The sequence below is a fragment of the Plodia interpunctella genome, chromosome 27, assembly GCF_027563975.2.
Source record: "Plodia interpunctella isolate USDA-ARS_2022_Savannah chromosome 27, ilPloInte3.2, whole genome shotgun sequence".
In the NCBI taxonomy this organism is placed as follows: Eukaryota; Metazoa; Arthropoda; class Insecta; order Lepidoptera; family Pyralidae; genus Plodia; species Plodia interpunctella.
Genome location: NC_071320.1, coordinates 4,812,319 through 4,826,078, shown reverse-complemented (window position 1 = coordinate 4,826,078; position 13,760 = coordinate 4,812,319). Strand labels below are relative to the sequence as shown.

The following is a 13,760-nucleotide window of genomic DNA, read 5'->3' as shown; positions in this document are numbered from 1 at the left end:
CAGATTATATTCTACCCGTGTACCAAATAATCAACAATCTGTACAGTAGATTTCGCGTGAAACAAACATACATACAAACATAGATCCTCACAAACTTACTATCGCATTTATAAGATTTATTATATATATATGAGTCAGATTGGTACACAAACTCACGTGGCACGAGTAGGATTCGAACCTGAGACCTTTCGATCCACAGGCGGGCGTCTTAACCATTACACCACCACCGCTTTAAATATATGTTTATGTATTATACATTGGTATAAGATCCAGATTTCTCAATTGACGTCTTTGGAGAAATACCTGCGGTAAAGTTTGTATTGCGCCGCTTCTCACCAGCGCTTCAGAAGTCGGCGGTAGACTTAGTAAATATTATAATCTAAGTTCGCTTCAAATAATTGTTCCATATGACATATGTTTGTGTCAAAATAAAATCTGAAAGCAACTGACCTGCAGCAGTCTGTACTTGCTGACAGATAAATGTTTGAGATGCGGCTGCATGCGCGCCTCCCCCAACGCGAATGTGAAAGCTACCATACAGAAAACTGCCGCTTTCCTCACGGCAGAGTTCTGGTGGTCCGCCAACTGTTTGAAACAATATATGGTGTAAATTAAGTTTTGATCTCTTTGATCAGGTGACGTGTGCCCTAGAATAGGACCACTCAATATCCACCCGAGGCGTCTAAGGGACTCGAAGCCTTCGCAACTGATAAGCAACAATATCATCACCAAGGAGGGTTAACGTCGGGCACGCGGCCGGTTGTAATGTTGGTCGTGGATTATCCAATTCTCATGTGTAGCGAATCTACGATTTAAAAAGAATACTTGGTAAAACAGTTTATAGAAAAAGTGCAACGTAAGTCCAATAGCAAAAGTGACATTAGCGCGCAATAGACAATCAAAAAGTTTCCACGAGCGGGCCATAATGAAACTATAAAATACTTTTTTAAATGCTTAGGCGTTGTTTATATTCTTCCAACAGCATCCCTTAATCTTGTCGTAATATTACTGTTGATTTGTAAAATTTGCAAGTTGATAAGAAAGAGAGAGAGAGAGAGAGAGAGAGAGAGAGAGAGAGAGAGAGAGAGAGAGAGAGAGAGAGAGAGAGAGAGAGAGAGAGAGAGAGAGAGAGAGAGTAAGAATATGAAGGCACGAGTGTAAATTGCTCACTCGCGTCGTTATTGCCGCAGAAGTATTTAGGGAAATATCTCCGGCAGCGGCTAAGTATATATGTGGGGTTAAATCGGAGCACGAGTTTTATTTCTAAAATATTTACCTGTCCGACCCCCTCCATCAGCTGCGACACAATGTCGTCCGTAAGCTCCGAACTCCGAGCTTTGGCGACTTCTGCCGCGAGCTTTAAGGCGCATAGAGATGTAGGGTAACCACGCGTTCGGATCACTGGCTTTAGAAGCGCTAGGACCTGTGGACAAAAGAGTTATCATAAGGAAGGACCATGTAGATAAGTAGTCTTAAAAGTCATGTCACATGCCTTTAGGCGACTTGATCAACATAAACTACAAGTGTAAGCACATCGATCCAATGAGCCAAAGAAAAATCTTCTTGGAGACATATATATTCTGGCGAGAGAATTTCTCTTGCGCGATTCAGAAATCTCATTTTCCTCACCTGCTGCGCGGGCAAAGCGTGAGCTATATGCGGCATTCCCGCGTCCACGGCTCTCATCACCTCCTTATTCAGAGCTCCGTACGCGTTGATGAGCTTCAATAGTATTAGATCAAAGTAGTCCAGCCATTGTGGTCTTGTTTCTGGTCTTCGACACAGCCAGATTAGAACCTTGACCGCTTCCGCCGCCGCCCTTTCGTTAGCTGAACCCCAACCTGTTGGAAAAAAATCCCAATTAATATTATAAATGCGAAAGTAAGTTTGTTTGTTTCTTTGTTGCCTCTTCACGCGTTATCTACTCAACCAATCTTCTTGTAATATCGCATAAATAAGAATTAAGAGTATGGAGAAGGACATAGGGTACCTTTCATCCCGGAAAAAACTATCGTTCCCGTGGGATTTGCGAAAAACCTGTATTCTATGATAGGTGGCGCCAAATATACAAAAAAAACACTAGATGGCGCTGTGTGTATATTAAATGCACTATGGATATTTTAATTCATTCATTTCATTTCCCATTTTAATACGAAGAAAGTACTGTTCCCGAGGGAGCGAAGCGAGTAAACAGCTAGTTATTAATATATATATATATATATATATATATATATATAATCCCGTCGTAAAATCAATCAAGGGAAATTGTTATAAACTGGAGATTCTTCTCACAGGCGGTACGGGCTAGAAACCTGTAACTATTGAATCTCAACACTACCATACAGCTAAACGTGGCTTCGTATTTCGCAACTCCCGGCTCTGACCACCCCGTGAGAATTAAAAACGCGATACTGTATCACTTAAATGCAATTTGAAGATATTTTTCGTTTAATTAAAGCCTAATTTTGCTAACGACATTAGTTTCGTACTACAAAAATACACGTAAAGTTATGCCCACCTGAAGATTGTTGGGCGTTGCTGACGTTTTCAGTATTCTCCTTGTCTCCAGAGTTCTCTTCTATGGAGAGGGCAGCTAACGCTACTCTCACTATATTTCTGAAAAAGAAATACCCTATTATCCACACTAATATTATAAATGCGAATGTATGTCTGTATGTTTCGCCTTCACGGTTCAGGCAGGCGGCTGGATCGATATTTACGAATTGTGTCAAATATAAAACTGTTCAAAAGTGACAATTTGGTGTTAAAACACAACAAGGAAGTGACAATTTGAGAATATACTATTGTCAAAAAGCGACAAATTTTAAAATATAATCTTTATGCCAACATTGAAGGTGATTTGTCAATAAATATTTTATTAATTAATATTAACCGAGAGGTCCCGGGTTCAATCCCCGGTCAGGTCTAGATGGATAATGATCTTTTTCTGATTGGCCCGGGTCTTGGATGTTTATCTATATATGTATTTGTTATAAAATATAGTATCGTTGAGTTAGTATCCCATAACACAAGTCTCACTTACTTTGGGACTAGCTCAATCTGTGTGATTTGTCCTAATATATGTTTATTATATGTTTACTTACTTGAAGTACTCGTTAGGTTTTCTGCAGTCGCCATATTTCAGCAACTCGTGTGTTGCCAGCAACAAACTTTCCCATTGTTCAGGGGGGGCTTGTGTAACGTCCAACTTGCACAGGGCTTCCAACACTTCTTGTTCTCTTAGACCGGCTGGAAGGACATTACTTTGTTTAAAAAAAAAATTATTTTCGAGCAACGTCTGCGCCACTCAAGCTGTGGCGCCATCTAGCGAGCGAAAAAGAATAATCCTACTAATATTATATAAATGCGAATGTTTGTGAGGTGATATATGGGTGTGTGTATGTTTGTTACTCTTTCACGCGAAATCTACTGGACGGATTGTGATGAAATTTGGCACACGCGTAACACATAAGGTACTTTTTATCCCGGAATTCCCAAGGGAGCGAAGCCCCGGGGCGCAACTAGTACACCATAAAGAAGATATAAAAAAAACACTTACATTTCGTTATAATGAATCCGTTCTCGTCAGTTTCATATGCTTTAATTTTGTCTCGGCCGAGGTGTGAAGAATTATATTCCCTGTCATAGAAAATAATGTAGTTTAGAATTCATACACATCGTCATAATATCGAGTGTGTTATTGAAGGCATCTGATATGACTTTTTACGACTACTTACCGCCATCTAGTGGCAGGTAGTCGCATACACACTAGTGTAACTAAACTGTCCGCCAGAGTGCAGGTTTCCTCGCGATGTTTACCTTCACCGGAAGCAAGTGGTGGTCTAAATAAATACATAAGTCAGATTGGTATATAAACTCATGTGGCACGAGTAGGACACGAACCTGAGACCTTTCGATCCACAGGCGGGCGTCGTAACCATTACACCACCACCGCTTCAAATGAAACCACACCAATATCATCTATATAATTATACATATAATAAAACTGTAGTGAGCTATGTCTGTACATAGGAGATAAGAGTGATTAATTGGTCAATGCTAGGTTTCTGAGTTTTCTAACGGCAGTTTATTAATTAAAATGTACACTATATTACCCATTGATTGATTGATTAATATGTACACTATATAACCCATTGATTGATTGATTAATATTTACACTATATAACCCATTGATTGATTGATTAATATGTACACTATATTACCCATTGATTGATTAATTAATATGTACACTATAATACCCATTGATTGATTGATTAAGATGTACACTATAATACCCATTGATTGATTGATTAAGATGTACACTATAATACCCATTGATTGATTGATTAAGATGTACACTATAATACCCATTGATTGATTGATTAAGATGTACACTATAATATCCATTGATTGATAAAAATGTACACTATCATACCCGTGTTGAGACAAGTCCAGCCGATGATGGGCGGGCACAGGCGATGATTCCTTCGTGCTGTTCGCCTCCTCGGAGCTATCAGCTGACGCGGCGCGAGCTATCGCCTCACTGAATATTATAAAGGATCATTTTCTATACATTGATAATTGTGGCGATGCAAGCAAAAGGTTACCACTGGGCAGATTCTAGTTTCCGAGATATCCGAGATTGTGTGGAAACATGTGGAAAATTGGCGTTTTGCGATTTTAAATGATTTTAATGCAACACGCAAAGGTCTACGTTTTCATACGATAAACGTCTCTAAATCATGTGTAATCGACGTGAGAAAATTACAATTGTGTGTTTACTAACTAGAACTCTGGTCATTACAGTTTAAACTTTCAATGTTTGTTCCTATCAATGTTGTATAAAGAGAGATTATTATTATATTATGACATGGAATAACTTTTTTCCCGAAATTCCCACGAGACCGAAGCCCCGGGGCACAAGTAGTATATATACATATATATAAACGACACATACGCATTATAATGTCCGTTGGGCACGCCATTATGGCCTTTGTTGGACAGCGTGACGTCAGACATCTGGCTGATACCCGAGTCCTTGCTTGACGTGTGGTTGCCGCAGTCAGCTGAAACAATAAAATCACATAATCGTATTTGTACGCCCTTTCTGCCTAACCGAAAACTTGAAAAATTGGAATGGTATATTCTGGTAGAGTGTGGGTTGTGGTTCCGGGCTATAACAGGACCACTACATATCCTCTTGTGGTTGTCGTACGGTCGTGACAGGCAACAATAGCTTTCCCGATGAGGGTTAACGTCATAGTTGTAAAGTTATAGTCAGATCTTAAAAATCTTATGGATTTTTCCCGAGTTCGAACATGCGGCAATGAGAGAGAGAAAGAGAGGGAGAGAGAAATTAGGAGACAAAGGGAGAGAGGGGTGAGAAAATGAGAGGGAAAAAGAAGAGGGGCTAGTGAGAGACGGAGAGAAAGAGAGGGAGGGAGAGAGAGACAGCTAGCGACGCGAATTTACCATTAGAATGCTGTGCAGTATAGTTGTGTATTTCGGATGTCGTCTTCCGTATCCTGGAGTAGACGTCTTCGGCGTTCGCTGAATTGCTGGCGCTGCTCACCGTCCTCAGCGGACTGTCGCTGCCCGCTTGTTAGGAAACAAATCAAAGTAAATTATAGAAGAATGGATCGTGGATTATAAATCAACTCAATCTGTGATGAAAACGGATTTTCGACGAACAAAATATTTTTTCCATTGCAATACCATATAAAATGCGGTCAAGATTGGTTAAGTGTTGCCAGTATATATTATACTCTTTGTTTTCAGTGATTTATTGCTAACGGTTCGAAGCGGTGGTACTAGAATTAGCAGCCGTCGACCAACTATAATACACCAAACCCACCAATATTATAAATGCGCAAATTTTATTTATTTGTTACCACTTCACGCGTTATCTACTCGACCAATCTTCTTGAAATTATGCATACATATAGTTTGGAGTACGGAGAAGGACATAGGGTACCATTCATCCCGGAAAAAACCTATTGTTCCCGTGGGATTTGCGAAAAACCTGTATTGTATTATAGGTGGCGCTAAATGCACGTTATATAACTTTGCAATAAAATCACTAGATGGCGCTGTGTGTATTGTAAATGGGCTACGGATATTTTATTTCAACTGTCCCAATTCCATTGTATTTCGAAGAAAAACTGCTGCCGAGGGCATTTACGCGGGCGAAGACGCGGGCAAACAGTCCTAACTAATATTATAAATGCGAAAGTATGTTAGATTATTACCACTCCATCTACTCAACCAATCTTCTTGAAATTTTTCATATTTATTTATCAATTTATGTACACGAGAAACATAAAATATAAATTACATTATAAAAATTAGTACAAGGGTGTTACTTATTTCAAATGAAACATCTTCACACACAGTATATTGCATACATGTAGTTTGAAGTATTCCCGTGGGAAGTTTACGCGGGCGACGCCGCGGGCAAACAGCTAGGAACACATAAAAGGGTGGGTGCACTCACTGCTGGAGGTCCTCCTCACGTGTTGCTGCACCACGCCGTTGACCAATGTCTGGGTCTCGGGCGGCAATTCACTCATCAGCGCCGTGAACTGTTGACGAAACGAGCCTTTACAATAAACTATCGTGGAATTTCAGGAAATCCCTTCTTAGTGCCCCCCTACACTGTCCTAGGGATCTACACACCAAATTTCATCTTTCTACGCCCAGTAGTTTCGGCTGTGCGTTGTCTGTCAGTCAGTCACTCAGTAACGCAAGAGTTTTGTATATATATATATATATATATATATATATATATATATATATATATATATATATATATATATATAATTATAGATATTATTCTAACTAAATTATCCTAATCCTAATGAATATTATAAATGCGAAAGTGAGTTTGTTTGTTACCTGTTCACGCTCTATCTACTCAACCAATCTTTTGAAATATTGCATACATGTAGTTTGAAGTGTGGAGATGGACATACGATAGAGTACCATTTATACCGGAAAAACAACTGTTCCCGTGGAAAATTCACGCGGGAAAAGCTAGTTATCCATCACAATAAAACTGTACGTGGGTTATGATTATACATATGATATATTAAAGAAAAAATCCCTATTCTATTTTTAGATTTTTTTCCCAAAAATCAACCCCCAATTGACAATAATGGGGGGTGAAAGTTTGTATGAAGAACATGTCTGTTTCTTCTTCATAGTCGTATTCCTCATGGCTGAGGGTCGTGGTCATTACGTGGAATGAAACACACATAACAACTTTCTTGACATTAGTAATGGAGTGGTTTGCCATTGCCTTCTCCGTTTCACACACAAGTTAATAATCAACTAGTGTGCAGGTTTCCTCACGATGTTTCCCTTCACCGGAAGCAAGTGGTGGTCGACGAAAACTACTATACATGAATCAGTCGTGCCACATGAACGTATATACCAAATACACGTTCATGTGGCACGAGTAGGATTCGAACCTGGGACCTTTCGATCAACAGGCGGGCGTCTTAACCGTTACACCACCACCGCTACATGTCTGTTTAGATATAGAGAAATTTACGCGGGTGAAGCCGCTAGTCCTACCAATTTTGTTACTCTTTCACGCGAAATCTACCAGACGGATTGTAATGAAATTTGGTACACGGGTAGAATATAACCTGGAATAATAAATATTTCCACAGTGAAGCCCCGGAGTGTAGCAAGTTTACGTACTAATATTGTAAATGCGAAAGTCTGTCTTGTCTGTTCCGCATTCACGGCTAAGCCGTTGGATCGATTTTTATTTAATTTGTTACCCAAGTAATCAACGACCCTTGTTCAAACATAGAATACTATTTTCTCAAAAAATCAACCGCTAAATGACAATAATGGGGGGGTGAAAGTTTGTATGAAAAGCATGCCTGTTTACGCTGTGGAGAATAATAAAATGGGTATATATAAACAACTCACAGGTACAGGGTTACAGTCGTAGAGACAAGCCAAGGCTCTGCGCGCGGCGACGCGCACGTCCGCGGCGCGCGCGTCCGCCGCCAGCGCGGACACCTTCGACAGCGCGCGCGCGCCCGCGCCCGTCGCGCCTCCTGCATTTTCAATAGGCTAATTGACAACTTTTGTTTCGATGACTATTCGAAGGCCCTTATATTATTAGAAATGAAAAAAAATACTATTGTAACACCACATGTGAAGTTCCACCACCGAGCACTAGATGGCGCTGTGCGAAGTTAGAACGCGCTATGGTTACGCTCACGCCAGAATATGAAGTCGCTGCGTGCATTTTGAATTGTTTTATCCATTAGGGACCAGGCATTCCTAATATAGGTGCAGTAACCTTCCGGGCATCCACTTGTGGGTCCCACACAGGGCTGAACCTATCTGGAATTAGGGAGTTGGCTATTACCAATTTCAATATTTTGAAAGGGCTGAATAGTTGGTCTCCTCCGGGCATCCACTTGTGGGTCTCACACAGGGAACCAATTGTTTTACCTTTCCAATATTAGTAAAACTATTCATATCATTGTTTAAGCTGGAGCCCTGCGCAGCCTGATAGTGGAGCACTGCGGCGAACTCATAAACAAAGATATTCTTTATTACGAAATATTTCATACTCTGTACTGGAAAATCTTGCAATAAACTTTGTTAATTTTTCGTCGCTGAATGTCCCTTGTCGCCTCACACTTTCCCTACACTATGATGATGACTATACTTTTTCATTTTTATTTATTTCGTAAGGTGCGCAAAACATGTTACAGCCATTACATTGCGCAAAACGAAACATTATAATTACGAACTGCATTGTAACCCAAAATATACAAACTCTTATAAATCATAAACGTAAACAAAGAAAATACAATATTAAGAAGCAACAAACAACAAGAATATAAAATCTACACTTAATCACACTAAAAATTAAATTTGCATTGTAACTCACAAATCCTAAAGCTTCCAATATTAGAACCAAATCTGTCCCGCAGAGCCAGGTCATTATAAAGTCTACACATAGAGTAATAGGGTTGTAAAAAGACGTATTGTTTTTATATACTAAGAGGCAAAATGTATGCCAAATTGATATCATTTATTCAGAAATTAGACCTTCACAGGCACTTTTTCTCGTCAATTTTTATATTTATAGTTATTTCTCACAAGCTACAAACTACTGGCATTTCGGAACGACCACTGCTGAGAAGAAATGCCGAAAGAAACTCATTTGAACAGTGTTGGTCCCTATCATGCCAGATCGGCTTACCATTATTGTTTCTTACGATGTTTTTTTTTCTAATAATAATATCTAATCTAATAATAATATAAAAGTACATAACGCCTCCTATTTTCAAAAAAATAAAAATAAAATCACACATTTTTGTACTCGTCCAAACGCTCCGTACTATGTACTATGTATGACACGAATAAGTGACGTCACAACGTGCGAAAATGTTCGCTGAGAAAACTATGTTCGATGGCTTTATTAAATATTACGTTTATGGTGATTGCTTCTTAATAAAAGTTGTTACAATGTTTTTATTTTTTATAATAACAATAATAGTTAAATTTTTTTTTTTGGTTACGATACGATCTATCGTAATAGTTTTCTATGTATTTTTAATTTCATCTAATTTATATTGCCGACTTCACACTGTCGTCGAACAGTTCGCTAAACTTTGACGTATCCGGAATACATTGATGGTTTTTCATTGCGGTAAATGAAAGCACTCATACTAACTACGCAATGAATGTTCACGCATTCGCGTCGGCGTGTTCGAGTCGACGACAGTGACTGGAGTTGAGAGGAGCTGGGATAATATAGTATTAAAATCTAACTCACCGTGCAAGGCGGCCGCTAAGCTGGAAGGCGTGCAGTAGTCGTGAGCTAAATCTGATAAAAATCTTAATGCTGCCACTTTCGTCTTGTTTGTAGGGGCTGTGGCGCCATCTGCCAGGAACCTGTTTACAGAAAAAAAAACAGTTTTTATTAACTTAAAACATCGTAATTCAAAGTAGTCTGTGGCAGTCGATTTTTACCTGCCCCCAAGGATATTCGTAGATATACTCAGATAAGAAATTAAAAAAAAAATGCGTACGAACTAGCGCCTTCGCTCGGGTAAAATCGTAATAAATTATACACCTAGTTTTCTACACATACAGGAATCACAACGTCGATCGGTTAAAAACCGCGTGAAATTCCGTGCAGTAGTTTTTCAATTTATCGCGAAATATGAAGTATAAGATATATATATATATATATATATATACTAAAACCGTAAGTGGGCTATGTCTGTACTGTAAAAATTATGAGACAAATAGAAGACAACAATTTTTTTTTATATAATTTTCGTCTGACTGTATGTTTGTGTGCGTATCACGCTAAAACTACTGAATGTGAGAAAACATGCCTATATAGTGTGGTTATTCATTCACATTTTGACGACCTCGGTGGCGCAGTGGTAAAGTTCTTGCCACTGAACCGAGAGGTCCCGGGTTCGATCCCCGGTCGGGTCATGATGGAAAATGATCTTTTTCTGATTGGCCCGGGTCTTGGATGTTTATTTATATATGTATCTATTTATAAAATATAGTATCGTTGAGTTAGTATCCCATGACACAAGTCTCGAACTTACTTTGGGGCTAGCTCAATCTGTGTGATTTGTCCTAATATATTTATTTATTTATTTATTATTTTAAATATATCTTTGGATTTATCATCGAAATCAATTCTTTTGTTTAATAATTCACCTGAATATATTGTGCAGCTGCAGCTCAGCCGGGAAGCACTCGTGTATGACGTCCAACGTCTTCATTATCTTGCTCTGCACCGAGCCCAAAATGTCTGTGCCCAGTTTCATTAGCAATCTGAAAAAAGAAACTAGTTATGCAACTGAAAAAGCAACATAGACAATAGGGCATATTGCGCAAAGCTCAGCGCAGATGGCGCTACTGGTAAAACTAAGGTATATACAAACATTGCCTATGGAGTCAAAAGACGCCAATTTTCAATATTGCTTCAGATTTACGACCAAAAAATACCTTCTACGCAATCGTGGTGCGAGTTTAGAGGAAAAAGGAAGGATTTAGTGGATTATCCTGAAAGTAATAACACTATTTTAGGTTATGTTCTGCATTATTTGGTCAACTGTGGTCATAAATTGATATAAACTTGATTTTCACTGAAGATCTTATCTGTATGAAGTCCATATTTTAATAAATCTTCACGTGTGAAGTATTCCGAGCTTCTTTTCGATCGTTCTGGCTCAAAAGTTTTACAGCGTGAGGAGTATCCCATAGTTTTCGAAGATTTTTTATGAAAAACGATTTTTCCCAATATTTCAGCACCCGAAAATGCTACATTGTTGTACATTTTCACAAACGAATGCTTACATAATGAAAGGATTAATAAAGTACTCTAAAATAAACGTTTTAATCGACACAGCAAAAGGCGGCAAAGCTATTTGTGTACCTAACATACAGTGCTGTACTCTGGCGGGATAAATGTGCAGTAATATTCCGTATTAAATATGCTTAAATAATTAAAACATGGAATAAACTGTTCATTACACATGGCCAAAGTAGTCGGACTCTGGGCTTCGACGCCCAGCGGCTAAGGAAGAAACTGGGAAAACGCTCAGAGTGAGACTTATAGTAGCCCTAATGTAAGCATGTCGATCCAACACGCCAAATTCTTATTTAACACTCCAGACCTATATATCCTGGCAAGAAAATCTCGCTAGCGCGATTCAGCATCACCATAGACCCACTACAACATAGACATGCCATCACCACAGATATATTACAACATAGACACACAATTACCAAGGAAAGATAAAATTGTCTAAATTTATTTAATTTAATTTATTTTTTTATAGTGTTACCTAAACATAAGTTGGTACAGCCAATCCTTCAGCTGTTGCCAATGGACCAATAGGAGTTCGCATACAGCATCCAGCAGTAATGAGAACACTTTTGTGTGAGCGTCGACGAACATTTTATTCAGGAGTTCCGTCAGGCGTTTCAGTTGCTCGTCGGTTAGCAAACGACCGCTGTTTAGGTAGTTGGCCTGAAAAAGAGAAGCGGTGATGGTCAAGTGGTTTAGAAAGGTCCCAGGTTCGAATCCTACTCGTGCCACATTCGTTCGCATATCAAAACTCATGCATAGTACTTTACATAGACCACCGCTTGCTTCCGGTTCCGGACAGTTTAATTACTTGCCACTAGATGGGGTAAATTTAGATAGTCGCTAAAGTCATGTTAGATGCCTTTAGGCGATTTGAATGACATCCGACACCAGTGTTAGCTATTATTAGTGAACACCGCGTCAAATTCCATCCAGTAGTTTTTGCGTGATGCTTGAACAAACATACAAACAAACAGATTAGACAAAACAAGAAATATTTGGTTTCTATTAGTCCCATATGATGTTGTCGACACGCAAAGAATAATAATTAATAAAAGTTTATGTATTTTATCTACAACCACTAAATTATACATCTAAACCTTCCTCTGGAATCACACTGTCCATTGGTGAAAACCGCATGAAAATCCATACATCAATTTTAGAGTAGACAGACAGACGCGGCAGTGGACTTTTGTTTTGTACGTATTACATATAAAATAAAGAATAAATAAATATATTAGGACAAATCACACAGATTGAGCTAGCCCCAAAGTAGGTTCGAGACTTGTGTTATGGGATACTAACTCAACGATACTATATTTTATAACAAATACATATATATACAAACATCCAAGACCCGGATCAATCATCATTTTCCATCATGACCCGACCGGGGATCGAATCCGAGACCTCTCGGGTCAGAGGCAAGCACTTTACCACTGCGCCACCGAGGTCGTCAATATATAGGTCGTATGTAAGGATAATAAATAGAAGTAGTTACCAAGTGCGTGAGGCCATCTTTCCTCTCGGTCCAGTGTGTGCAGGCGCACAGCGCGAGGATGTCGTCGGGCGGCGGCGGCGGGGAGCCGCACTCCATCCCTCTCACACCCGACCACGACATATTCTGAGGGGCGTAGCGGGTTTGCATTACACTTCTCACTATCGAATCTCGAATCGATTCGAAGTGAGACGCCGCGAACCAATCAGGGTGCGCCATTGTGACGCAACGACATACTTAAGTTAATATACTATACAGGGATCCCTTTTTTATATTATAAATCCCTTATTTATAATTTTTTTATCCCAATTTAATTTAGCATAACGAGTTAAGCATATATTTTCTTGACATAATTATATTTTGACATACTTGTTTTTTAACATACCTTTTCAATAAGCATAATTATAGTTTAGGCTAATGTATTTTACCATAATGTTGATTTGCATAAAGCTATAGTGTAGCAGTAGGTCAGGGTGCGGCGGGGTGGCCCTCGGGCCGCCCACAAGCCGCCAATATGCTTCAATATTATGCTTAAAATTGTTATGCTTATGGTTGGTATGCGTAAATTATTGTGCCTAAAACATTATGATAAATTAATATTGTGCGTAACTGTTATTATGATAAGTAAAAGTATGCCATTTTAAATTACGACTTAAAATTGTATTCACAAAAATAGGGAAACTTAGCATTATACACAGGTTAACTTTTTATACATTGGCAATATTTTGTCTACACGCTCAGTCCATGATTCTGAGCAACTTTTAGTATGGGAGTAACTCCGGAATCGCGAAAACAAAAATCAGCTGTTCTATACAAAATTAAATACCTACTACTTGTGGAAAATGTATGGATAAGATTGTTTTTTTTTCGCGATTTCAAGGTTGTTCA

At 38.9% G+C, this 13,760-nt stretch overlaps 1 protein-coding gene across 8 annotated transcripts in view; it reads right to left on the bottom strand.

The window, feature by feature from the left end:
- Positions 1-13,760, bottom strand: part of chb (chromosome bows) — a 46,805-nt gene that overhangs the window by 248 nt on the left and 32,797 nt on the right. For all 8 annotated transcript variants that reach the window (XM_053765369.2, XM_053765366.1, XM_053765371.1 and 5 more), the window contains 15 exons: positions 12,876-12,998; positions 11,853-12,037; positions 10,720-10,836; positions 9,812-9,930; positions 7,942-8,072; positions 6,494-6,581; positions 5,473-5,598; positions 4,958-5,066; positions 4,436-4,543; positions 3,560-3,639; positions 3,105-3,249; positions 2,519-2,616; positions 1,630-1,841; positions 1,277-1,423; positions 451-585 (listed from right to left, as the gene is read on the bottom strand). In XM_053765369.2, coding sequence (XP_053621344.1) covers positions 451-585; positions 1,277-1,423; positions 1,630-1,841; positions 2,519-2,616; positions 3,105-3,249; positions 3,560-3,639; positions 4,436-4,543; positions 4,958-5,066; positions 5,473-5,598; positions 6,494-6,581; positions 7,942-8,072; positions 9,812-9,930; positions 10,720-10,836; positions 11,853-12,037; positions 12,876-12,998 — 1,923 coding nt within the window. The remainder of the gene's footprint in view (positions 1-450; positions 586-1,276; positions 1,424-1,629; positions 1,842-2,518; positions 2,617-3,104; positions 3,250-3,559; positions 3,640-4,435; positions 4,544-4,957; positions 5,067-5,472; positions 5,599-6,493; positions 6,582-7,941; positions 8,073-9,811; positions 9,931-10,719; positions 10,837-11,852; positions 12,038-12,875; positions 12,999-13,760) is intronic.